The sequence below is a fragment of the Dryas octopetala genome, chromosome 3 (assembly GCF_963921425.1).
Source record: "Dryas octopetala chromosome 3, drDryOcto1.1, whole genome shotgun sequence".
Lineage (NCBI taxonomy): Eukaryota > Viridiplantae > Streptophyta > Magnoliopsida > Rosales > Rosaceae > Dryas > Dryas octopetala.
This window is the reverse complement of record NC_141368.1, coordinates 11,052,284-11,078,281: the sequence shown is the minus strand read 5'-3', so window position 1 is coordinate 11,078,281 and position 25,998 is coordinate 11,052,284. Positions and strand designations below refer to the sequence as shown.

Sequence of the window (25,998 nt, the reverse complement as noted above, 5' to 3'; positions counted from 1 at the left end):
TATCAGATCTGGTTAAAGAAGGTCTCTGACTTGTTCATATTAATTTTTTAGATGTGCTGATTTTAAAGGTAGCAAAACCCTGAATTTGTTGATTAGGATATGATTCTAAAGAAATCTAAGCGATCTTGTTAGAGTTATGAACTTTGGAAGCCTTACTTTTTGAAACATGAGTGCTAGATAGATAGATTTCAGGGTAATTAAAGTTGATTGCAAAGTTGTCGAGATGATGGACAAATTTTAAGCAATTAAGAGGAACAATGTATCATCACTTCTAGATTAATTTATAACCGTTAAAATTAGTAACTCATTATACTATTTTTTCTTGTAAATACATTTATTAAAACCAAGAGGCGGTACAAGGCAGGCCCAATAAATGTGCAACCAACCAGCCCACTAGTCCAAAGCTTAAAAAGCTAGAAACAAAATAAAAGGTCCAACAACCCAATCAGGACCTCAACAACAAGAATGAAAACTAACACCAAAAGAAAAGTACAAAAAGAAGTAAACAAAACAAGAACAGCAGCAAGAAATTCTGTAGAAAACTGTGACTAGCACCAACCACGCCTATCAAATGCTGAGAAAAACTTGTATGAAACGAGCCTATATATTTAAACAAAAATATAAGATGCATATGCCCGTCCCATAAAAAATTTTCTTAATTAGAATATTGCGAAGGAAATTATGAAGAATAGCAGCAATGCAAACGTCATTCCAACCACGCCTAACATGATGCGTGCATGGATGCGTCTTAGGCTTCGCTCTGCTGTCATACTTCTCTTTCTTCTTCTAAGAGCAAGTTCTCGACGATCAGCCATGCTTGATTACTTCTCTCTCTTGATATCAAAAACAGTTGCTTAATTCACCAAATTTAATGAGTGATGTCTGAAGAAGCAAGTTGCTAACCCTGTTATTTATAAGCAAATAATATTGGTTTCAGTGATCATATGGGAAACCTTTTAGGAAAAGGATACTATTTCTAGTCTCAATCAAACTAGGATTTGCTAGCTAATTACTATGTAACACCTTGATAACAAAGATTGGGCCCCCTGCTTATCAAATTATCTAAGGCCCAACACATGGATCGCTTTAGGCCCAACATCGTTCGAATTCCAAATCCGGGCTCCTGTCATATTCAAGTAATCACGGAAGCCTAGTCCACCTAGACTTGGAGACTTCATATATGAATTTTTATTTATTTATTATTATTATTATTATTTTTTTTCATGTAATGTGTGTTTACATCTCTTGTATCTATCTTTTATGATTGGTAAATTTTTTTTTCTTCGTATACAATCCCACTAGAAATTCACTATCATAACCCATAGGGATTACTAGTTTCATCAACCTACAATCCCTCGGTTAACAAGGAGTTAAGGACTTTCCAGTCACTATAAATTTTTATAGTCAATCAAAAGGTACGCAATCTTATGCCTCTGAGACCTCACTATTTGAGAGATTTATTTTAATGATTACTCACTTGACCGACAGAGGATCATTAGATTTTTCACTGGTTGTTGTTTAATAGTTCAATTTTGTGAATTATTTTAGCATCTATTGAATTGAACTATAGTTTTACTTGCAGTGGTGCAGTTCAATGACTTTAGATCAATAATTATAATTTTTAAATGTAATTCATGTGTCGACGTGAGAGAACTTGTAGAGATATACTTTTTCACATGATGAGCCAGTTTATTGAAATAAATTTCACTTCGTAGTTTAATTTTGTGATCTCTAAAATGAACAATTGATCTCCAATTTGAATTTCACTTCATAGTTCAAGTCATTATCTTACCTTTAGTTCAATTTATTGCAATAAAATTAAAATGAACCTCAGCACTCCATATGCTCTTAACCAGCACCACATTGGTATCCCCTCCCTCCCGAAAATTATTCGTTTTGCAAGTTGAATGAAGGAAATATACACGTAGAGAATTTGTGCTCCAACACTAATTATTGAGGGGGAAATATGCAGAGTGAACATGTGAAGCTTGTGAGCAAGTGGAATATTGGAAGATTTCAGTCTGATTGTTTATCAGACATATAAAGGAGAGTCTTGAAAACATCTTGGCCAAAAAAAGGAAACAATTAATTAAGAGAGTTAAAAACCTTTTTGTCCCAAATTAGACCAATGATGTCATTTTGTATTGATTCTATTTTAGAAACTATACAATACAGAATGCTCCAAAGTTGAAAAATGGCCCTATTCTTCAAGTTGCAATGCCAGCATGTGACAGAGTTATATCCAAAACAATGTACCGTGTGCTCACATGGGTTTCTTTGACAAATTTAGATTCCAAAAAAAATCTATAAATACCCTAATTCTTTTCACTATATCCACACCACCCAAATCCATCTAAAAGTTAACAAATATCAGTCTCTGCGTGAGGAATTTAATCCCAAAAATGGCTTCTACGTCAGTTTCAACCATTGCTATTCTCCTCTCCCTTAACCTTGTGTTTTTCACCACAGTGAGTTCAACTCATCATGTTCCTAAATGTCCACCACCACAACCACCAAAAAGCCCTCCTCCTCCCTCAAGTACCCCTCCAGCTAAGGCCTCTTGCCCAAAGGACACCCTTAAGTTAGGGGTATGTGCAGACTTGTTGAACGATTTGGTGCACCTTGTTGTGGGGACCCCAGAAAAGACCCCTTGCTGCAGCCTCATTGGGGGTCTTGCTGATCTTGACGCTGCTCTGTGCCTTTGCACTGCCATCAAGGCCAACATTTTGGGCATCAATCTTAATGTGCCTGTCTCCTTGAGCTTGCTTTTGAATTACTGTGGAAAGACTGCCCCAGAAGGCTTCAAATGCGCCTAGTGAACTGCAATCTCTTTTTATGCCTCTTTTTGGTTCTAATCATTTACACTATACTAAAATCTCATGATTTGGAGTTCTCTTTAATTGTAACTATGTTATGTGCTTTCTGATGTATCAAATTGGGTTGGTTACGTGAAAGCCTTGGTGAGAACAATCACCTTCTCATCTGCTATACCAATCGACCTTCTACAGCTTTGTGTGAATAAAAAAAGATAATTCTTTGATTGTAGAGTGTGTTTCAAGGAATTTCTTGTTTCCCTAAATTGAGAATTTATTACTTTTTAGTGCTCTTTGAGATAGATCTTTCAGTGCTCTTAATACTTGGAAATTGTGGTGGGAAAACTTCTACGACCCGATAGTGCTCTTAATGAAAATTAAAACATCCAACTTAAACCAATTGACAATAGATAGAGAGGTCACCATATAAGCCATTATACAAGACATTATATTCCTGATTTGATCTTTTTCTCAACAGCTCCTACACTTAAAGTTATTAAACATTTTTTTTTACTTCTATTAGATAGTATGACATTTTAGTTAAATATATGTTTTTCTACTCCTATATATGACATATAGGGTAATTTCTTTGCCCAATTGTCACTTTGAATCATTGATGAGTAATTGAGTACATCATGTTTACATGTGGAATAAAACTTGTATGTCCCCATGATAAGGGACATGGCATCCCTCCTAAGAGAGAGACAAATACAGAAATGAGAGAAAGAGAGAGAAGAGAGGGAGAGGGGGAGAGAGACGGTGACAGAGATGAGAGGGAGGGATGCCTCCTCTCCTATCCCCGTGATAGACAAGTCCTTCTCTTAAATGTGTGACTTTGATTAACATGTTAGATTAATTGAGAAGAAAATAACTCATTGAGTAGAACCGACTACACAGCTAAATCTGGTTTATTTCAATTTTCAATTCAACAAACAACAGGCATCAACATTAAGTACATATCAAACACAATCTCAGAGCTAGGTAGACCAGCTTCTAATTAAGCACAGACAAAGCCTTGTGGCACCTTTCCCCCACAAGCATTAACAATCAAGCTAATAGCAACAGGCACTTTGAGCTTCACAATTCCCAACACATTGGCCTTAATTGCAGTGCATAAACACAACGCAGCTTCAAGATCTGCAAGACCCTTTATTAGGGTACAACATTCCTTGCTGGGTTTGGTCCCAATAACCTCGGTCACCAACCCAAGCCAACTGCCACAAACACCAAACTTAAGGGTATCTCTGGGGCATTTGGTTTGCTGCTTAGGAACAGGAGGAGGCAAGGAAGGACTTTGGGGAGGGCAGGGTACCTTGTGAGAGGAAACAAGGGACAAAAATATGATGAAATTAAATAGAATGAAAAGGGGAACTACCTTGGAACCCCTAAAGCCCATTTTGTTTCACTCAACAAAATGGAGGTGATACTCAATGGGTTGATATTTAAGAAATACAAGGGATTGTCAAATATGAATGGAGCTATATATCATCTATATTAGAATGTAGGATAAAATCTATGTAAGGATAGTGGCTGAAATTGGGCTATATATGGTCCATGGATGGTGCTGAAGTTAGATTTTTTTATCAATTGGGTGGTTGTTATCAGTGGCATCTTGTTCATATGTGGTTGACAGCCAGCAAAATCCGATCATCACATTTTGATTTATTTGAAGCATTTGTCTGCTCTACCATGGCAAAAGCATCCAAGAGGATTCAAGGGCCCATGGTCGAATCGGTCTATGCCAATATGTTCTCTTGAATATCTTCAAATTCAGTTTGCTTCAAATTAACTCGACTTAGCATAAAATTTTCCTGATTTACATATAGAAGGAGTGCAGATGATAAACTAGGAGTGTGAATAGCAATGGCCTTTTATTTAATATGATTCTCAAATATATAATTTTTTTAGTTACATAAAGAAGATATCAAAATCTTGCAGAAAAAAAAGACATCGCATTCTTAACTTAAGCTTATTATAATCCAAATATATTACTGAACTCCCCCTCTCCCACAAAATATAATTATAGGAAACTTAAAAGTGAGGAAGTTTCAACCTCATTTTAACCATAATAAGATATTATTTGTAGGACTCACTTCATATTGTAGTTTAATGATCAAATCCGTTTATTTTTGTTACATAATGTACCAAGCAAAAGTTTATCAAATGATTTAATTAATTCATTAAATTCTATATTTTTCACATGCCTACAACACCAAAGCAGTATGAAATCTACTACATTGGATTGGATTGGATTGGATTTCTATGTGATATATCCCTCATTGGATCCAATCATATCGGTTTTTCGATCTATTCATATCGGTTTTGCAATATTAAGATCTAATCCAATCCATCAAAGTCATCGAAATCGATCAAATCGGATTGGATCAGTCGATTTGAGCGGATTGGATTGGATTTGAAATACTCCTATTTCAAGTGTTATTAAAATTACTATATTCGCTTATCTATTCAATCAAAGTTAGATGTTTTAATGGATAGAGACTTATAAAATAAATTATTTTGTTCATTAAATTACACAGGCTTTTTTACTCAAATAACACCTGAATTATAGAGGGTGTGCTCAAATACCACCCAAACTTTTTTTTTTTTTTTTGTTAATTTACCACCTGAACTTTCACATATTGGCCAATCTACCACCTACCGTTACTGTAGTTAAATTTTCTGTTTATTTCAAGGGTATTTTTGTCAATTTATATGATAAAAGCATTTTAAATATTAAAAAAAATCTAAGTAAACCCCCTAAAAAAAGGTATTTCCATTTTCTATTTTTTACTTTTTAAGTTTTTTTATAATTATATTTTAAAAAAAGTTTTTAAAATAATATTATTTTTTTATTGTATTCAAGGACAAAATGGGAAGTTCAGGAAATTTTTTGATGATTTAACAGAAAAATGGATGTTAGGTGGTAAATTAGCACACATTAATAATTTCATGTGGTAAATTGACAAGAAAAAAGTTTGGGTGGTATGAGAGCACACCCCCTATAGTTCAGGTAGTATTTGGGTAAAAAAGCCAATTACACAGTAGATTCCGTAAGTAATACATTATTATGACTAAAATGAGATGTACCATATTTGATGGGCCCTAATTTAAAAAAATATTCATTTAGTATTTTTTGAAATTTTGCTAATTAGTTATTTGGGTCTCATTGGTTGATATATGTAGACCCATGTGGGACTTCTTCGAACATGCATTATGGGGGTTACATGTCGAATTCGGGCTATGGTTGTCTTATGTGCTCGTCCAAGCTCGACTAAAAAGTAGCTTGCTTACTGCTTACACTAAAGTAGCTTGGTTGGATCCATGGGCCTAGTAGCCAACCTTGTATGCAGATGGTCTTACTTAATTAAGGCCCAACTTTCTAGAGTTGGGTCTTCACTTATTCAGCTTGGCTATGAGCCCAGTAGCATCCCCAGCAACATTTCTAAATATAAACAGTTATGTCATATAGTGTTATATAGATATCCATCCAAAACCTTACAAATTATAAAATAATAGTTTCCATTTCATCAATAGATTAGATAACAATGGAATTTCATAATCTTCTTTTCTCTAATTTTAGGAAACAATGAACACCTTTGAAATTGGTGTTTATTGTGCTCACTTGTTTATTTTATTTCTTCAGTTTAATTTTTTATGGGCTCATGAGATTACTCACAATGAACCTAAGAAGTTGACCTCAGTGGTCTTAATTCCCATTATGAAAAGTCCATGGAAATCCCAGAAAAAGGACCCAACATAAAAGATAGACATACCATTTCGTGGGTCCCAGATGATGGCATGCATGGCTTATCAAATATGTTTTTTTCTTGGACTTGTCACCGAATCACCTCATTATAATATTATAGGCTTTATAGCAGACATTACAATTTAGTATTTACAAAGCCATTGGTTTTGGGACTTTGGAGTTTCCTTTATAAAATTGTTGTTTGAGCCTTGGGGAAGAGGTTGCCTACTTATACGTGAACCATGCTCCAAACAAAAGGTTTGGCCATTACGGCGCTCAAAAATAGAAATTTTCCCACCCCCTATAACCCATATAAAACCCATTGAAGTCTTCCTTTTTACTCACACTTTGAATCCCAAATATTTCACTCTATACTTTAATCATCTTCTTCTGCTTGTTCTAGCTTTATTTGAGAAAAATGAGCCAAACAGGTATGCTAAGGACTGGTCTAACGTTTGTGTTGGGGACCATGTTTGGAGCAGTGGTTACTAGTCGACGTTGCCATCACCACCGTCATGATCATGATCATGAAGGTCGCAACCATTGGTCTTGTCCTCGCCAAGCCCATGACAAGAGGATTGGTTCAAACCCAGGTGTTGTGGAAACTGCAACCACCACCATAGCAACAACTCCAAACATGGAAAACTAGTCTAGTGAGATCTCACCAGTAATGCAACATACACAACATTTTTATGTTACATTAGTTCTATCTTTATTAAAGATGTGATACACATATGTAATAAAAAATGTGATACAAATAGCTTTATCTGCATATATACGAAGACCGACAACCCAAAACCACCACAGTTATGCTTTTATTATTATGTTTCTGTCCGTTGTATTATAGACATTATAGTAGAGAATAAGGAGGCATCCTGTAAAATTAGAAAATTTTAAGTTCCACTGTCATTCCTTGGTTTTTATTGTAGCTTACTTTTGTATGCCAATTCAATTCAATGCAGTTCTATAAATTTAGATGATTAGATTTCTAAATTTGAAAACTAATATGTGTCGATCAAGTAACTGAATTTATCATAAATAATAAAGAACATGAAGCAAATAAGTAACAAAGGAAAATAGACAGATAATTGTATGTTTATGTTCCAATTTTTTCATTTTTATCGTTCAACAACCAATCATATCAATTGGACCAAATTTAATTGATATTCAATCCAATCTAATTCAACTGAATTAAATTTCAAACTCTACAAAGTACAAACTGATCAATAATGAATCAGATTAAGTTTTTACTTCGAACCAATAAACACCCTAGAAGTGGGCAAAACAATTGGGTAAAAGGACTTGATGCTAAACCAATTCAATAACATCTGTTATGTTTACATGGGCTCAAGCCCACCCATCCAACTTTAAATAGAAAAACATTAGCTAGGACAAACCGAAATAGAGTGTCAATAATATCAATCAAGCCTAAAAAAAAATTTCCATTAAGAGTGAGGCCCTAAAACGTTTTCGAAAATTGAGGAACACCACAGAACTTATGCCAGCAACCAGCTAATTAATCAACATATAGCCTTGAATTAAGCTTCTATGTGTTCTTGATGAAGTAACCAACCAAGATACCCAAAAGACCAAACAGCACCACAAACAATAATGAAAATCCACCACCACTGCTTTTGCTAATTTCTTTTCTCACCAGTTCCTGCTCAATGAAAATTTAGAAATAACTTAAAAAAAGAAAATAAATGGAAGGAAAGAATGCAATGGAGAGAAGTCCATGCATCAAAGCATCCATCAATTGGAAGACTAAAACAATCAAAAACCACTCATAGAAGGACAATTTTTCTTTCTCCTTTTCTTCATTTTCTGCCACTAACTATTGAGATTAGCATGATAAACATAATGTTACCAGAAACGACAGGAAAGCAGAAATGATAAATACCATGTAATGCATAATCACAAACCATACCAATTCCTGACGTAGTTTCTGATTTTGTTGCAAAGCAGTATTCTTCTCTTCAGTCAACTTGGAAATAGACCATGCCTGGGGAAAAACAAGGTAATCTAAATCAGCTCATCAAATCAAATGCAAAGATGACACTCATTAAAACAAAGATCATGCATTTTAGGACAGGAAAAAAAAACAAAAAACAATATAAAGATTATGCATTTGAAGATAAACGTGAAACAGTAACATAAATACAAAATGATGATATATATTTTAGATATACATATTTGATAAAAGGAACTATCTCCTTCCTATTTTCTACATAATCCCAAATAGTTACCCTACACATTGGAAACCACATAATCCCAAATAGTTACCCTACACATTGGAAACCCTACAATCACTATTTTAATAAGAAAGTTCAAGTAGTTAGTATGTAGCAAAATCAAACCGATCATATTTGAAGATATTGCCACCCACTGACACCTATGAACATCCTTTTATTAAAAATTATAATAATTTATTCCACCCAAAAAAAAAAAAATTTAATAATATAGCTTAAAACAGTAGTGCACAGATGTATACTAAAAGATTACACAGTTATAAGACAAAATTAAATGAAAGAAAAAACATGTAAACAAATAGAACCATACGTACCATCACAGGAGCCACATTATATAAGACAAAATTTATCCTCCTTAGATGAATTTGGGAAAAAGAGCAGCAGAATATAGGAAAAAGAAAATGCAAAGAATCTGATTAGTTGTTGGATAGTAGAGACGTTTATGTTTAGTGGGATAGTGGGATAGAGTTGAACTGCTCCTAGGAAACACACGCTGGGTTTTTAATTTTGTTATTCTTTTACAATTTTATCCTCCTTAGATTAATTTTTATTCTTTTAACATTTTAATTGACGAAGGGTATTTTTTGGAATTTTTGAAAATTTCACCTAATGGGGGTGTTTTCTTTATATATATAGATAACAGAGGAATTTTATTAGAGTTCCTTTTGACCCAGTTTTTCAAAAGACTCCTGATTTCCGGGACAAATTTTATCAAAGTGTGTTAGTTGTATCCGGTGGTCAATAAAACAGGGCAGACAAGTCTATTAGGTTGATATCAAGGGATTCTTGCATGGTGATGTGAGTTCAAAGAAAGGGTGAATTCCATTTGCACCCAAGTTATTGCTCAACTCACCCATCCAATTTGATCATACTCATCTAGCCTTTATTTATTAATTTTTAAAAATAAAAGGAACAAACATTTCTCTCGCCTCTCTTCCCGCTCCATTATTCTCCTCCACCATTTACCCCTTCCCCCAGCCATGGTGGTTCCTCTGCACAGAGGGCCTGTGCCATGGCCACCTGGCCATGGTTTCTTTAAATTTAGGAAAATTAATAAGGAAAAAAAAAAAAGTTTGAACAAAATTAACAAAATTGAAATTAATAAGAGTTATATAGAAAAGTCAGAATTTTTTAACTGCTCTGGGTGTGTTGAGCAAAATTAGATGTGAATAGAAGCTCCCCTCGAAGAATCCAGCAGGCAATAAATCAACTAGTATGGTAGTGAGGCATGGTCTAAGAACTTCTGACAATTAAAATGTAGAAATACACCACCCAGGTGCACTGTCTTTGTTTGATGAGAAATACAGACTTTATTAATAACCTATAAATTGAAAGCACAAGACATAGTGGACGAGCTGTCCACTGGAATGCATACAAGATCCCAAACCAAGACAGCAAACAAGGTCTAAGAAAAAACCTGAGTACAATTATTACAAAACAGATAAACAAAAGAAAGTTTAAGAGACTGCCGCCTTCGGATCCTGAGGAAAATGCTATATCTCAAAACTCTGACGAAATTGAAGCTCACAAAGAAGCCCAAAAACGAACTCTATCGAACAATCCTTCCACTTCTTCCCCCCTAACATTTTCAAATATCCTTTTGTTTTGTGCACCGTCATTAAAAGTTTTCACATCATGCCATTGACAGATCTCAAAATTGAAATTTATCACAGTGGTTACTTTACACTAAAGAAAACTAAGCATGCCTCCCTGGCATGAAAGTCAAGAAAATACTGTTCAGGCAACCTATTAGTTCCCTAAGTATAATGGGATGCTGGCTTCCACCAAACGTCGATTAAGAACTAAGCAGAAGAAACCCCATACAATGAAGATAAACTAAATACTATGTGGTATCAACAGTTTTGAACGACTGTTACTGACCATTACATATCTTTTCATTCATAAAGTCATGAATTTAGTAAGCATCATGCTTGTTAAAAAAAATTCTACAACCGAGTCAATCACTAAGATCCGAACCCTCCAAAATAGAAACTATTGGGGCATACATGTTAGAACTGATATACTAGTCAAGATGCTTTCAACTATCTCTATATATACACAATAAGTCCTTACTTTGGACAAAATGAAAACATTAGAATGATAAAGTTATCCTTTCACCAAACATTCAAGATTTTAGCACTTCACACAATTCATGCAGATTATATGCAAGAGAACGAAACAAGACCTGCCTACTCCCAAGGTAAATTTCCTATGAAATTTACAAGTTACTATATTCGTTTAAAAGAGAAGCAAGTACATCTCACCTCTGATGATTTCTCTTTTGGTTCCTCAAGAGATCTTGATACCTGAAATGTTGCATGTAAAATCAAATTGAAGAGCCAGTCAACAGACAGCAATCGATTGTCAAACTTTCCTGAAAACTTGCAAAAATAAAAAAGCCTTACAGCATCAAACAAGGAAGAATTTTGATTCCCATTATCAACCGCTGTAGCCCTTGGAGAAGAGCCCTCTTCCGATCCCTCAGGGACAGGTGATGGGGGATTGGCAGGAAAGTAAATTACCCGCAATTTGAACTCTTCCACTACTTTACCATCCTCCTTGTTGAACTGTAAAACAAATTCACACCAAAATTAAGTAAAGAAATATCCAAAACAGAACTGATAGGATATACCCTTAAGGAAAAAATGTATAAGCAGTGTCATCCAACCATTTCAGGAGTAATGTCTTTCGTAGTTGAACCATCTGGTGCAACAACACTTTGAAGGAGAAATTTGTCCTTGCAATGCATATCTGGGGGTGCCTCTTTTTGAGCTTGCATTGTAACTACGAAAGGCAATTCCCAATCAGGAAACCGTCAGATTTTAGTTTAGAAAAATTAAATAAAAGCTAAAGATATCTGAGAAATTAACATGAAGAACCATTTACTATAAAATGCGATTGAATATTCACCTGTAACATCGCACGTTGATCCGGGCACAACAATACCAGCATTGGGTCGGACACAGTATTTTTTTGGATTGGTTGTTTTAACCTATTCAACCACAATAACCAAACAATAAGCATTATGAATCCGTAGCTTATAAGTTTAAACCACGCCAATAAAAAACAGTAATGGGAAAAAAAACAATAACCTTGAAGGCCACATATTTATCCGTTTTGTTGGCCAATTGCAAGGAACATGAGCTCTGCTTCTTCAGTTCAACTTTTCGACCACATGCAAAGGAACCCACAAAGAAGATTAAAACACTTTGACAAGTTTCCAAATAGCAAAATCAATATCAACAGATCATTTGATCACACACTAAACCAACCATAAATCCATTATGTACCTCGAAATTTCGGAATGAAAGAGGAAAAAACTTAAAAAAAAAAAAAAAAAAAAAAAGTTCATTTCAAACAGAACATTATAGTATAAGCTTAATTAAGCTGAACCGAAGTCAATTTCACATATTTAAGGGAACAAAAAGGTTAGAATCGTAATTGACAGAAGAATCTCAACTCCATTCAACCCAGCCATATAATTATTTGCAGAATTAAACTGCTCATTCCATTCCAGCAAAACCCAACATGGCAATCAAAATTAGTTTTTTCCTGAATTTTCTCGCTAACCAAACGGAAAATCATATGAGAGAAATGAAATTACATGTTTTTTTTTTAAAAAAAAAAGACTTACATGGGAATTTGAGCTCTGTGGGATGAATGCTTAGAAGATCTCCAGTACTCATGACCACAAATCGAACTATTTTTCTTTTTTCTCTCTGAATTTCTTCAAACAAAAAAAAAACAAAAACTGAAATGAAAAATTAGGGTTTGGGAAAATATGATCCGAGAGATGAGGAGGAAGAGAGATTGGAAGCAGAAATAGCAGAAGAAACAGTTTTTGTGATTCAAAAATTATGGACAGAGATACCGTCACAGGAGGTCTTGTTTACTGTGACAGATTTCAACTATGAGTGGGGCCCAGATCTGGTGCCAGCTAGTGGGTCTCGAAGGAGATTATCCGAATCCTACGGTGGATGGTCTGTTTGTGATATTGAGCAAATGACTGCTTGTTACGTTGGGTATTGAATTTTAATTAATTTATGCTTTTTCGTTCAGTCTTTTTCAGGTTTTTAGTGTTGATTAATTGATCCGGGTTCGTCTGTGGGAGAAAGTCTTACCAAAATACCCCGGTCATTTCCAGCAATTTTCATTTTGTGCATATATTTCTCTAGGGTATATTTAGTAGTGTTTTTTTTTTTTTTGGCCAAGAGGTTATATTTAGTAGTGTAAACTATTAAAAAGCCACTCTTTTGAACTTGAATAATTCAAAACCTCCAGCCTTAATTAAATTAATTCAAAACCCCTTATTAAGGATTTAATCTCTCCCAAAACCCCCTGATCAACTATATAATTTGACCCTCCTTTGTTTTCAATATTCCAATTATAACCTTGAAAAAATATCAAGGCCAACTATTTTGGAAATCGTTTTCTTTCTCCCCCAACATGATCTCTCTCTGCTCTCTCGTCACTCTCTCTCCCCGTGCCTGTTGACCGGCGATATCGCCGTCGTCTGCCAGCCAACGAGGACGAAACCGGTTGGGTTCTCCTCGCCTCTTCCTCCTCTATCTATCCATGACCTCCTCTTAACTAGAAAACCCACAAAAACCCAAACCCAGCCTGTGTCCGATCATATTCTCCGGCGGTGACTTCGAGATTCCGGCGGTGTCGTAGCCGCTTTCCACTTCCAGAAGCTTCCTCTCGACATGGTGAGTGTGATGGTGGTCTTCAGTTTTTCAACTAACCAATGTGGACGGCGAATCGACTCCGAGAAGGTCCGAGACTTACCGCCACCATTTCCGGCGATTCGGCGGCGAATTGAAGTTGTTCAAGTCCCATTCTTCTCCCTTCGACATTCTCTCTCTACTGGTATACAAATTTGGGTTCAATTGCTTCGAATTTCAAAAGCCCTAATTTGAAAACCCCAACCCCCGCTGCTGCCACTCTCGGATTTCGGCGGCTCCAACCACCCATGGTTAAGGTTTTGGTATGAAAATGCTCATCTCTCTGAGTTCTTTATGTTTGTTAAATCAATTCTTTGATTTGGATACTGAAATTGAAATTCTTGTGAATCTGATTTATAAGTATATTTATGAAATGATTTGTAAGTATATTTGTAAACTGTTTGTGAAATGTTGTGAAATCTGATTGTGAAATTGATTCACAAACATTTTTGAAATGTACAGTTTGCGAAATTGATTTTGTGAATCAATTTGTGAAATTCTTGATTTATAAGTATATACAGTTTACTTTATTTATTGATTAAATAGTTTCAGTTCGTGAAACATGAGTTTTAGATGAATTTTGAATGAAATTATGGTCTTGAAATATGATAAATCAAATTTGCAGGTGGAAACAGATCTAGGCAGCCACCAGAGGAGGTGGCGGTTGTCGTGTACTCGGCGCACGTGAGGTGATCATATATTTGAGATCTGGACGATGACGACGTTGTCTAGGGTTTGAGTTTGAGATCAGAGAATTTGACAATGACGACGTAGCCTTGGATTTGAGTTTCAACGAATTCAGTTTCAGTGCATTCAGTGAACTGAATTTGAATTCACTAAAATTGAATTTAATGAATGCACTGAAACTGATTCATTTTCAGTACATTAAGTGAACTGAATTTGAATTCACTAGAATTTAATTTAATTTTAATGAATTCACTGAAACTGAATTTAGAATTAGTGAGTTAGTTTTTAGTGAAATTGAATTCAGATAGAAATTGAATTTAGTCTCTAGTGAAACTGAATTGATGTAATTGTTTTTTTTTTTTTTTGTCAAGTAAATGTATGATTATTATTTTTTTTCGTTGAAAATAATAGTGTAATTATTTTTTTATTTTAGTTAATAATAATGTAAATAATTTTTTTTTGTAACTGAATTTCTAAATTTAATTTTAATAAATTCACTGAAACTAAATTTAGAATTAGTGAGTTTTTACTGGAATTGAATTTAGTCTCTAGTGAAACTGAATTGATGTAATTGTTTTTTTTTTTTTGTCAAGTAAAGGTATAATTATTATTTTTTTCTGTTGAAAATAATAGTGTAATTACTTTTGTATTCTAGTTAATAATAATGTAAATTTAAATTTTTTTGTGTAACTTTATTTTTGAAATTCAGTTCTACTGATCCACGTCAAAGTGCGTCAGCGTGCGTCATAAGGTTAAAAAATGTATTATATGTTTTAGGAGGTTTTTGGAGAGTTTCTAGATAAGTGGGAGTTTAGGGAAATTTTTAGGTTGGTTAGGAGGTTTAAAATTACGGACTATATTTAGTATAGATTCGATCAGGTGCGCATGTTCCGCCGAGAGCTCGGCAATGATTTTTTAACACAGGTGAGCACTACTCGCTGCTGCTTCCACCGCCGAATTTTAAGGGTAAATTCTCATATTTTCACATCATCCCTTCCTAGGTTTAGCTCCTGAAGCTAAACCATAACATAAAAGTCGTTGAACCAGCACCGAACACTTGGTAGTTGTAAAATTTTTCATCACCGAGCGTTCGGCATCAGGTGTAAATGTCCGCACGTTCGCACCTGAATGGGCCCATATATGGTATATTGGAAAAGGTTGGCAAATGAGAAAATTATTGTATGTGACCGTAACAACGTGTGACTATTAGGGATGAATCTTTGTTGTGGGCTGGACACCCTAATTTTTTTTTTAAATACTTATATATATATATATTAAAGCCCAGCCCCCAAAAATAAAAAACATCACCTCAGCCCATAAACTCCCAGCAATCACGTTCTCAGACTCTCATTTCTCTTGCTCTCTTGTTTGTCATTTCTCATCTCTCTCAGTATCGCTCAATCTCTCTTACGTGACTATGTCTCTCTGCAACAATCAACATGGCGCAGTAGGGCAGGTATTTCTAACTCTATGTATTATCTTACTTTTTATTTTTTAATTTAATTTAATTTAGGTTTAAATATTTGGCCATTTAGGCTGAATTTAAGATTTTTATTATTATTAGGGATTTAATTTAAGGTGTGAATTTAGCCATTTAAGGATTAAGTTATGCATACATTGAGACTTAATTGAATTTACAAAGTATTATGGAATGTGTATTTATTAATTTAGGGATTTTCATTTTAGCATATCCTTACATGTCATATATGTTTATAATATATGGTGAATAGGTTCTAGTTAATCATGTCAGAGTCCAATTATCAACAAATTCCGAAGAAAAGAAAAAGTATTCTTTCATCTTTTCTAGTCTATGTTTTTGTATAGATATGCATTTTAAGGGGTAAGGCTCACTATGTCCCTCCTTAACTAGGTGTATCTTTTTTATTTATTAATGAAATTTTCTCGTACCGTCAAATTTTTTTTTTTAAGCCCCCCCAAGTTTTAAATCCTGGCTTTGTCCCTGTGTGGCATTATGACGTGGTGTTACCAATCTACTTATGTTATAACACGTGTACTATTTTAAGAGTATTTTTAGGGTTAGAGTTTTAGAAATTAATGATTATATACGATTATACGTGTTACAACTTAAGTGAATTGAGAAAACTATGTTATTATGCTATCAGGTGTTACAGTCACACACCATAATTTCTTTGACGGATGATTCTCTTTTTCCTTCTTCTATTAACACCCATCAAAGTTTACATGACAAAGGCCACAAAACCGTGTTTCCATAGAAAATACACAAAAGTATCCAAGGCTAAGGACAAGTGAGGAGACCAAAACGATATAGACCAACACTCCAAAACAATCCAACCTATATATAGCACACTCTTTACAAGTTCAGATGAATTTGTGTCGAGCGTCTAAATGCTCAACGAAATTGTTCAAATGCTCGAAGTGTTCGAATACACAACATTATCTATGTTGTTTATTGATTAGTTACAATGGACAATCACGTTAATAGTTATGTTAGAGCATCACTAATAGAGGTAGCAAATATATAAGTCAAAACTGTCTTTTACTAACCGGTACTTTGACATGAAAATTTACTACTTAAAAAATTTGTCACTCCAGTTGATGAGGCAAATAATTAGAGCAAATATTATTTTATTGATTTAATAAGAGCTACTTTATTGGAATTGATTTCAATTTGACATTGGGTCAAATATATCATGATTTTTTCTTGGATCAATTTGATTATGAGTTTGCCTTATCCATTGGAAGCCTAAAATCTAACATGGCACTATAAATAAAGTTTGTCTTATCATTTGCCTCATCCATTGATGCTCTTATTTGTAGAATGAAGATACAATACTATAAAAAATTAATATACATAAAACTAAAGAAAAGAAAAACTATCTTTAAAATTCAAAATAAGATTGTAATTGTCAGTAAGTAATACCATGTTACTAACTGACAATTACAAGAGCTATGATTTGCCGATCAAAGGTTCTTTGATCGTTGTGTGAGCTGACTATAGCCAAGACCAATAAGTTGAAGGAGATGGGGGGTATTGTTTGGATGAAACTGAACCAGATTTGGCAAACGAACACAAAGGAAAAGGGCTTTCATGAGAAAATTCGGATTAGTGAATTTCATAGGGTGCAAAGTTTCGTCTTTATAAAAGAGGTCTAAGTATCTACATATAAATCATGAGAGAGAATGAAATAGAGAATAAGGAGATTAATCAATTAAGGGACAGGGAAGAGATGTAGTTAATTACTTAATTGTGGTACGTTGTATTGTATATAGAGTAAAATAGACTACATTTAATTGATGTTGAATGTCTATCACTTGAAATGGTTTAGAAACAAAAGTGTTGCTGGGTCAGATAATGCATATGATCCATTAAAAGTAATGCAAACAGAAGCGAGATTCAATGGCTTTTCGATGATTAATTGGATACTAATTATGTTATTTAGACACTTGTGTCAAGCAACCCAACTTACCTAATCAAAGATTCATACTTGAAAATAAAGCTTACCTCCTCATTTGGTGAGCTAGTACTTTCAAAGGAGAATGTTGCATGATTACTTGGTTTTATATGGACCTAGAGTCATCATGTCAGCATTGGTTTTCAATTTGTGCTGTGTACAAAAAGCATGGGCAAAGGTATTCTTATATTTTTTTAGTTTTACTATTAAACTCTAAACCATAGAAGAAGAAATTTAGATTTATAACTTACAACTACAATTGAAAATCAAGTTATACAAGATAAGCAGATAATTCATCTTTATTTTTTGTTTATATAGCTCTTTAATTAATTTCTTCAATATTACCTCAATGGGTGAGCACTGAGCGGAGGACTAGATTAGTCTTATGAGTAGAGGCACTGAAAAGGTATGAATACCACAAATATCAGAAATGCTCATTTAAGAAATTTAATTTAAGGGTCCAAGTGTGAGACAATTCATTTTAAGGACCGAATTCATTGGCTTCAATGTTTATTAATTTAATCATTATATTAAATTAAGAGTTAACTATATTATTCTTTACTTATCCCTTTAATTAGATCAATTACAAATAAATCAATAAAACTTGTACGACAAATATAATTGACTTATAGGTCCATCTTAATTAAATATTGGAGCCTCATGACCCTTAATTGGTCCACAAGGAAATGGTGGTCCCTCTCTATGTCACTTAATAGCTGAAAAAACTAACCAACCAGTCTCGTTATTAAATTTTGTGTTCCAACTTCGAAAATGCATGTGTTATTATATATGCTTGAATTTGGCTGGCAAAACAGCATTCTGCAGTACTATAACAAGTCCCAAATTAAAAGAACTGTAATTCCTAAAAAGTGTCAGGAACCCAGAGAGTGATTAGAATACCGTAAGTCTACATGATCTACATACAGGGAAACATATAACTTATAAGGCCCAAAAACTTGTCCAAAAAATTAAAAGAGTGATTAGAAATAATTTGGGAATTGAATCAATTGCTATAATTTTGAATCAATATCTTCCAACAAACTTGCGACCGAAGAATAATACAAGATAGGAAAATTTTATCATATAGTATATGTCATGCAATTACTTTTTTATCCTTAAATTTTGATGAGTTCGGTTTTTCTACAATAGAATGTGATTGTATGTATAAGATATATTACATTTAAAGACAAAATTTATCTATATATTTTGTTTGTTTATTTCTCTCATCATGTGATCTAATAAGCGATAAGAGAGATAGACACAATATTATATACAAATATTACATTAAAGTCTTTCTCTACATCTAATAATCTAATAGCCCGGTGAAGCCGCCTAAATAAAAGTGTCCCACCTCTATTATTGATGCGGTGCAAAGTGCAAAACAGTACGGTACAAATTGGGAGTTAAAAGAGACCTAATTAAGCACCAGAAAGATCTTCAGAGACTGTAGAGGGAGCGAGATGGAGCATGGTGGAGATGTTATTGAAGTGTCTTTTCAGACATATAATATGGGGATACAGATGAAGCTTTGAATGCTACTGAACCCTACCAAATCAAACTAATAAATGTGTTCTCCAAACCATGTGCATCATTTCATCATACTCTCGAAGACGAAAAGTGCCTTCTCATTAAGAGCCGTCCTGGTCAGTACTGCTCATGGTTTTTCTTTTATGTCATCATGCATGTGTTACCTGCATTTCTTAATAATACATTGTTAGACGAATTCGTATTAATTAAAGAATCATTTTTGCATTAATTTTAGTATTCTATCTCCCATAAAAAATCGGCATTGCATGGGGTTCCACAATATTATGGGTTTTATCTCTCATACAACAGAGTTTTGAAAAAAAAAAATTGGAGAAAATAGTTGGTGTGTTTAAGATTATTGAATGAAGACATTATTAGATGCCATTAAATCATGGCCAAAAGGGCACACATTACAAACTAAGAGAGGGAATTTTGGTCATATTATGATGTTGGTACATGGCCAAACGGCCCAAACCTATGAAATGAAAAGGATAGGCCAAGAGCCAGAAATATCTAATTTGCTGTTGGCTTAAATTTCTGCAGTTAAAGAGCGTGGAAAGTTAATATTTTTAATAAAGGGTATAATAATTTAATTCTATTTTAAAAAATTAATTCAATTGTAATATATGAAGAGGATGCTATGGTCAAGAAAAGAAGGCAATATTGGGGTTGATGGAAACAATAACGAATTGATTAGGAACATGGCCTTTGAATTTTGTCACTACTTTGTCTTGGGAAAAAGAAACAAATTTGAGGAAACAAACAAAATAAGAAGCAGAGACAATTGGAATTGGGCTTTGCATGTCTGGGATCTCCATCAAATATTTAGTGGGGTCCTGGTATGTCCTGGACTTTAAAACAAAATGACCCCTTTTAATTTTGGACCGCCGTTAATGAAACCATGGAAACAAATTTTCAAAATTTTCTTTAAAATTTCAAATTTTTTTATGTTTCAAAATATTACGAATCAAAATTGTTTTAGTTTAAATTTCTAATAAAATCGAAAGAATTCTTTCAAAATTTGTTTTGAAATTTTCATATTTTTAAATTCCCGAAATCCAAAATATCAAACTTTAATTTCTTGAATAAAACTAACCAATATTTAATTTCTTAAAAGAGAAAGGAAATTATGATTTTGACCAAGTTTTAAACGGATTTGACAATATGCCTTGTATTGCAATTTTTTTCAAAGTTTAAGGGAGTTCAAGACAAATTTCATTTTTTTTAAGGAGCAAATTGCTCCCAAGGGCCAAGGCATAGAGGGCATAGGTGAAATTCTCCACAAGTTCAATCCAAATCCACACCCCAACCCACACCCAATTTGGTTCCAAAGTGCCAAGTTTGTTACCTGGTTTACACTTGATCCAACAAAAAATAAATAGATAGCGAGTCTAGTTGTTATTAAGTTCATATATTTATCTATAACAATCATTTGACTAAACAACAATTTGGTTAATTTTTTACATAAATAATTTTTTAAACATTAATCTAAAAAATAAATTGTTGTAATCATAAAACTACACTCCAAAATAGACAAGAGAAGACCAAAAACACAAAGAAAAAGACAACGAGCATTTCTCCAAATTTTTTAAGACGGATTTACATTCTCTCTTCATCTTGTATTTACTTGTTTTAATTCTAAACGTGCAATACAAATCTAAGGGATTATATAACTTTATTCACAACCAAAAAATACTAGGAACCAATTCATCTTATACCATTTACCATTAAATAATAAACATATAACTAAAATTAAAAGTCAAACAAAAATAAATAGAGAAAAAAACAAACAGAATATTGGATCCTTTAGCCTTTAGGAGTATGAAAATTCAAATATAAGCCCCCCAAAATGGGAGCAAAAAGCAATGTAATGAATAATAGCCAAATAGGGAGCTTTTTGTCACCATTGGTTACTGTTCACCATAACTCACCGTATCTGCGGAACTGTCTGTCACCTACTCACTTTTTCTGCAAAGAAGAAAAGACACCATTGATGAACAATTTGATTTGAATTCAGCAAACCTACCCAGTCCAACAACATACACACACAGAGACACTGAGGAAGTCCTCTACAAAATTGGGAGATCGATATTTTTCTTCACCGTCAAGAAAAGTCAGAAAGTCGTCACTAATAATATCTCACCAACTATCAATAAAAAATGACACCATCAAACCATCTATAATGGAAAGTCATTTTTTGATTAATTAGCGACGGTCCTGTTGTAGACTCTCTCTCCAAGACAAAGTTTACTAATTCGTACCCCCTAAAATCCCTCTGCATATATCTTCATTTACTCATCACCATCATCATTTCACTACACACATTCAATAAAGCGGAGCCCGATGTGGAGTCCCCTTTCGCCGGTTCATCAACCCGGCCGAAATTTCGGACACAGGTGAAAAAACCGGCCGACAAGCCGCTCGGTACGCCGACATGCTGCTCCTCTTTTTTCTCACAATCTCGGTCGTAGCGGTGCAGGCCAAGGTCATGCACCCCACCTCACCATATAACCCACCTGACCCGGACGAGGTCCGGGCCGGTTCCAGGACCGAGTCGGGTGTCATCAGACCGTCGTCTGGACCCGGTTCGGGTAGAGCCATGAACTTGCACTCACGAAGATACCTTGAGAGGTCACCTTCCGTTCTGATAAGGTAATCGATCTGCAACAGCAAAAATAAGAGAGACCCAAGTGAGACAAGGTAGGGAATTGAAAAGGGAGACCCAAGTGAAAAATAGAAATAAAAATAAAGAAAACAGTAGAAAATTTCAATATGTTTGTGTTAATTAATTTTTCGAGTTGTGGGCATGAACAAGGGCCGACCTTGCAGGAGAGAGAGCAAAAGAGATATGGGTCTTGCAGGCTTCTGTCACAGGTACTGCAGATGTTACCGGAGCCTCTGCAGTTCCTTGTCTGCGGCCTTTGGTTTAAAAATACCACTTTTGCACTGTTGGTTGTGTATGACTGTAGAGAGAGAAAGTAGACAGAGAGTGAGAGAGAGTGTGTGTGTGTGTGAGAGTGAGAATATCCCCAGAAAAGAGATTAAAAATTAGAATCAAAGAATTGCATTCATATGTAGTTTGATTGGGTTCTTTTGAACAAAGGCACAAGCTCATTTTTCAGCAAGCAAAGAGAGAGCGTGAGATTGAAAAGCAGAGTCTTCACAAAAAGAAATTAACTTTACTTTTGGCCATCAATTGGGTGCAGCTAAAAAACATGGTTACATGGGCGATGGGTCTTTCATCATAAACTTTTTCCTTTCTCTTTTTTTTGAAATGACCTTTGTAAGTAAGCCAATTAAAGGCACACACTACTACATGATCTGCTGCACGTAGAATTAAAGAAACCCAGAAAGTATAATTGAGCTAAAATGGTGAAAGGAAACATGGGTCTTTCATAAACTTAGTTTCAATTTCTCATTTCTTATAATATGTTCAATTAAATGACTTACTTGGACAAAAGCACAGTCAATTAGCTTGGTAGCATCATCCAGCCTTATAACATCATTGTAGACATACCTCCTTATCTGAAACATTTTGCAGATAAGTAAAAAAAAAAAAAAAAAAAAAAAGCATGAAATATCAAAATTTGATGATTGAATTTCTTTTTAGAAGACAAAAAAGAAAAAAGAAATAAACTTTGGGAAACTTTTGTAGTGAAATTTTTGAAGGGAACCTGTAAAAGTCTGTGAGAGCGATGAGGGTTCAAGCAGTGAGGGCAGAGACTGATGCAACAGTCCAAGCAGTAGATGTTCTTCTCGTTCTTCCTTGCCTCCTCATGAATTATGCAAGCGTTGTAGAACTTCTCAGTCAGTAGAACCTCAAGCCAGCAGGGTAGTAGATTTTTGGAATCAAACTAATCAGACCCAGAAATCACAAACAAAAAATGAACAAATTCAATTAGTATTTCCGAAGAAAAAAGACACACAAACAGAGAGGAAAACAAAGCTGGAGAATAGAGAAAATTACAACCCACCATGTTTTTTTTTGCTTCTTATTAGAGAAAGAGACAGTGAGTGTATGTCAATTGTGGTCAGAGCCTATGAAGATATTGGTGGAGGAGTAACCATTATCAGAGAGAGAGAGAAGTTGGACTTTGAGAGAGAGAAACGGCGCCTGGCAAACTGATACACCAGTATATCACCCTTACCAATGAGAGAACAAAGAAGGAGAGAGGAAGAGAGAGAGGGTTTGCCTCATTTATTGAGGTGGTACTATTATTATTATTATTGTTATTGTTTTTTCTTTTTTATTCTGTCAATATTATTGAATTTATTGTTTCTTCTTATAAACATTGGGCTTGAAAATGAAGTATAAAATAAGGTTCAGACCAAAAAATTAAGGAAAGAACGAGAAGGATATAGCATTTTCTTTTGAAAAACTTTTATGGTAAAAACATGTATAAGCTGTATAACATATAAATATATTTTACTCATTAAATTTGACAGATTTATTTTTTCATACTATAATATAGATTCGTGAACCATTGAAACTGTCTGTATATTATGCGTTGTTCATACCGTACACAAACTATTTCCTATATTTATAAAATGATGTTCATCACATAAATACATAATGAGAGGCGCTAAAAAACAATTAGAGAGAGTAGGATTGATTCTTAGGGTAGGTAAAAATGAGGCAATCGGCCCCCAATTTTTATAGACCCTTATATATTGTAATGATTTTGGTAAGCACTTACTAAAAAAATAAAATCAAGTGAATGTACATGAAAGGTCAAGAGTTTCATTTTTTTCTTTGTTCACCTTGGGCCCGTAAGATCTCAGGGCCATCTTTGTGAGCCAATTCATTTTAAAGTGTTTGCATCGAACTTCTAACGTTAGGGCTTAAAAGCTTAACACTATAGTTCAAACGCTCAACTTGTAACAATTTGTACACTATAACCCATATTTACATAAAATAAATAGTCATTTATATGATTTTTTTTTCTTGAATATTACTTGTGAAAGTGTTAATACACACTTATAAGAAAGTAATATACACAAGTTTTACAATAAAGTAATATCCATAAGTCTAAAGAAAAATAATCTTAGTTAATCAAAATTATGGTTGTTATTGCTCGTCACCATACTTGTATGATTGACAATTAAAAGTGTTCATACAGTCGTTTATAATATAAAAGAGTTAAATTAAATATAAAAATAAATATTTATTTCTGAAAAGTGTGCAATAGGTGTATAAATTATATTAACTGTTATCTATTTATACTAACCAATTTTTTTATTTAGGGATAGGAAATTTGAACTTGATACTTACTCTAATATTAAAAAAATAAATTTCACTATGCCAATAATTAGTTGGTAACCAATATATTATTTGAGGTGTAAATTTAATAATCAAAATATTCAAATATGGTAACTTTAGTATTATTGATATAATAAATATAAGTAAACCAAAAACATGAAGAAAAAGATTTGGAGGAAACTGTGAATCAAAACCAAAATCAAAACTTTCCCTTTCTATTGCTGTTTACTAGGAGCCCATGTCCCGAAAACCCTAAAACCCTAACCAGATGGTTCTTTATTGATGGTCGGACTGTTGGTGCTCTCTCTCTCTCTCTCTAAAAGTCACTGTGCTAAGTGCTAAATGACAAGACAAGAAACAGCGACTTTTCTCAGTTCTCGGTAGAAAACGGTAAAAAAAAAAAGGTGCAAGTGGGATTAGGGCCTTTATAAAAATCGCAAATTTCATTATGACAAGTTTATCCCTTTTTCCCTTGTTTTGAGTTTTATTTTCCCTTTCACATGAACATTGATAAGAGTTTGTGATTGTAAATCTTTGGGCAAGGCTGAGTTCATGCAATTTCATGTAAACAGTAGTAGCACATTTTATGCCCTTTCGATGAAAGCAAAACGTGTCCAAGAATATGCTTTGTAAAAGTGGAAAAGGTTATGCAAAGTTTGTCCAATCTTTGTTAAGCTGGTCAGATCTTAAAAGTAAGAGAAAGGCCATAAAAGAATTAGAATTTTTCTGCACAAAAAAGTGGTATAGAATTTGGATATGTCAAAATTAATTGTCGAAAAGCTATAGAATCACAATCACAAAAATGTCACATGAAATTTAATGTGGCTCACTCAATTAATTTAATCGAATTATATCTGTAAGTTATGTTTGAGGATTTTTACTATAAACAACGTGATTACAATATACAATGAGAGTCAAAATTACTCCTAATAAAGTGGACGATACATCCTATTTATAATACATGAGAGAATTTTTACCTTTACAAATTTACAATATGAAATAACATAACTTAAGCCGATATTGAATCTGTGTAAAGTCAAATTAAAATGTGACACCAATAATGTATAATTTTGTGTATATAATGCTATGCAATAGTCAGTAGTCACTTTTGTTGTTTTTTTTAAATTTGTTAAAGGGGATTCAATATTTCAATTTAGAACCCATTCTAACAAAGGTGAAAAGAAATACTATAACATTAATAATTAGTTAATCATTGTCGAAACTCGAAAGACATAAGAAAGAGAGAATATGCAATATAGTAGACGCTCCTAGGGGTTTTCATAGACTCAATACTGCCATACTAATTTTTTAATTAAACAAGAAGATTTTTATTTGTTTACCCATATAGCCTTATCCATGCACTTTATAAAAGGGCTTTTGGGAAGACTCACCTAAGCTTACTGTCACACAAATATATATATATATATATATCCTTATCAGTGTTGCACGAAAATATAACTTGTCTTAAGTTATGGAGAGCTTCAATGCAAACATTTGAAAGTTGCTAATCACTCAACAAGAGGTGTCGAGCATTTTGTGTTTTTTCTTTTTTCTTTCTG

At 33.8% G+C, this 25,998-nt stretch overlaps 4 protein-coding genes across 4 annotated transcripts; 1 reads left to right on the top strand and 3 right to left on the bottom strand.

Moving 5' to 3' along the window:
* The first annotated feature begins 2,348 nt into the window (after positions 1-2,348).
* On the top strand, positions 2,349-3,107 carry LOC147290840 (Bifunctional inhibitor/lipid-transfer protein/seed storage 2S albumin superfamily protein). Its single transcript, XM_086234884.1, has one exon. It carries the CDS (start codon positions 2,403-2,405, stop codon positions 2,814-2,816), a length of 414 nt encoding a protein of 137 aa, XP_086091010.1. The 5' UTR covers positions 2,349-2,402; the 3' UTR covers positions 2,817-3,107.
* Positions 3,108-3,703: 596 nt separating this feature from the next.
* On the bottom strand, positions 3,704-4,331 carry LOC147290839 (Bifunctional inhibitor/lipid-transfer protein/seed storage 2S albumin superfamily protein). Its single transcript, XM_086234885.1, has one exon. The coding sequence runs from the start codon at positions 4,207-4,209 to the stop codon at positions 3,811-3,813; it is 399 nt and encodes a 132-aa protein (XP_086091011.1). The 5' UTR covers positions 4,210-4,331; the 3' UTR covers positions 3,704-3,810.
* Positions 4,332-7,846: 3,515 nt separating this feature from the next.
* On the bottom strand, positions 7,847-12,666 carry VAP27-1 (vesicle associated protein). The gene is made up of 8 exons (XM_086235140.1): positions 12,442-12,666; positions 11,900-11,970; positions 11,718-11,799; positions 11,476-11,591; positions 11,213-11,374; positions 11,072-11,113; positions 8,486-8,560; positions 7,847-8,218 (listed from the first exon to the last, which is right to left on the bottom strand). Exons 1-8 carry the CDS (start codon positions 12,491-12,493, stop codon positions 8,105-8,107), a joined length of 714 nt encoding a protein of 237 aa, XP_086091266.1. The 5' UTR covers positions 12,494-12,666; the 3' UTR covers positions 7,847-8,104.
* Positions 12,667-21,504: 8,838 nt separating this feature from the next.
* Positions 21,505-23,967, bottom strand: LOC147290837 (PLATZ transcription factor family protein). The gene is made up of 5 exons (XM_086235838.1): positions 23,941-23,967; positions 22,854-23,033; positions 22,630-22,704; positions 22,002-22,142; positions 21,505-21,840 (listed from the first exon to the last, which is right to left on the bottom strand). Exons 1-5 carry the CDS (start codon positions 23,965-23,967, stop codon positions 21,505-21,507), a joined length of 759 nt encoding a protein of 252 aa, XP_086091964.1.
* Between the last annotated feature and the right edge of the window lie 2,031 nt (positions 23,968-25,998).

Coding starts and splice junctions, on each gene's coding strand:
- LOC147290840 (XM_086234884.1), top strand. CDS start 2,403: ATGGCTTCTACGTCAGTTTCAACCATTGCTATTCTCCTCTCCCTTAAC.
- LOC147290839 (XM_086234885.1), bottom strand. CDS start 4,209: ATGGGCTTTAGGGGTTCCAAGGTAGTTCCCCTTTTCATTCTATTTAAT.
- VAP27-1 (XM_086235140.1), bottom strand. CDS start 12,493: ATGAGTACTGGAGATCTTCTAAGCATTCATCCCACAGAGCTCAAATTC. Junction 11,800..11,899: donor ATAAATATGTGGCCTTCAAG/GTTATTGTTTTT, acceptor GTGGTTGAATAG/GTTAAAACAACCAATCCAAA. Junction 11,375..11,475: donor AAGACATTACTCCTGAAATG/GTTGGATGACAC, acceptor TTTGTTTTACAG/TTCAACAAGGAGGATGGTAA.
- LOC147290837 (XM_086235838.1), bottom strand. CDS start 23,967: ATGGCCCTGAGATCTTACGGGCCCAAG. Junction 22,705..22,853: donor GCTCTCACAGACTTTTACAG/GTTCCCTTCAAA, acceptor AAAATGTTTCAG/ATAAGGAGGTATGTCTACAA. Junction 22,143..22,629: donor TTGACTGTGCTTTTGTCCAA/GTAAGTCATTTA, acceptor CTCTCTCTACAG/TCATACACAACCAACAGTGC.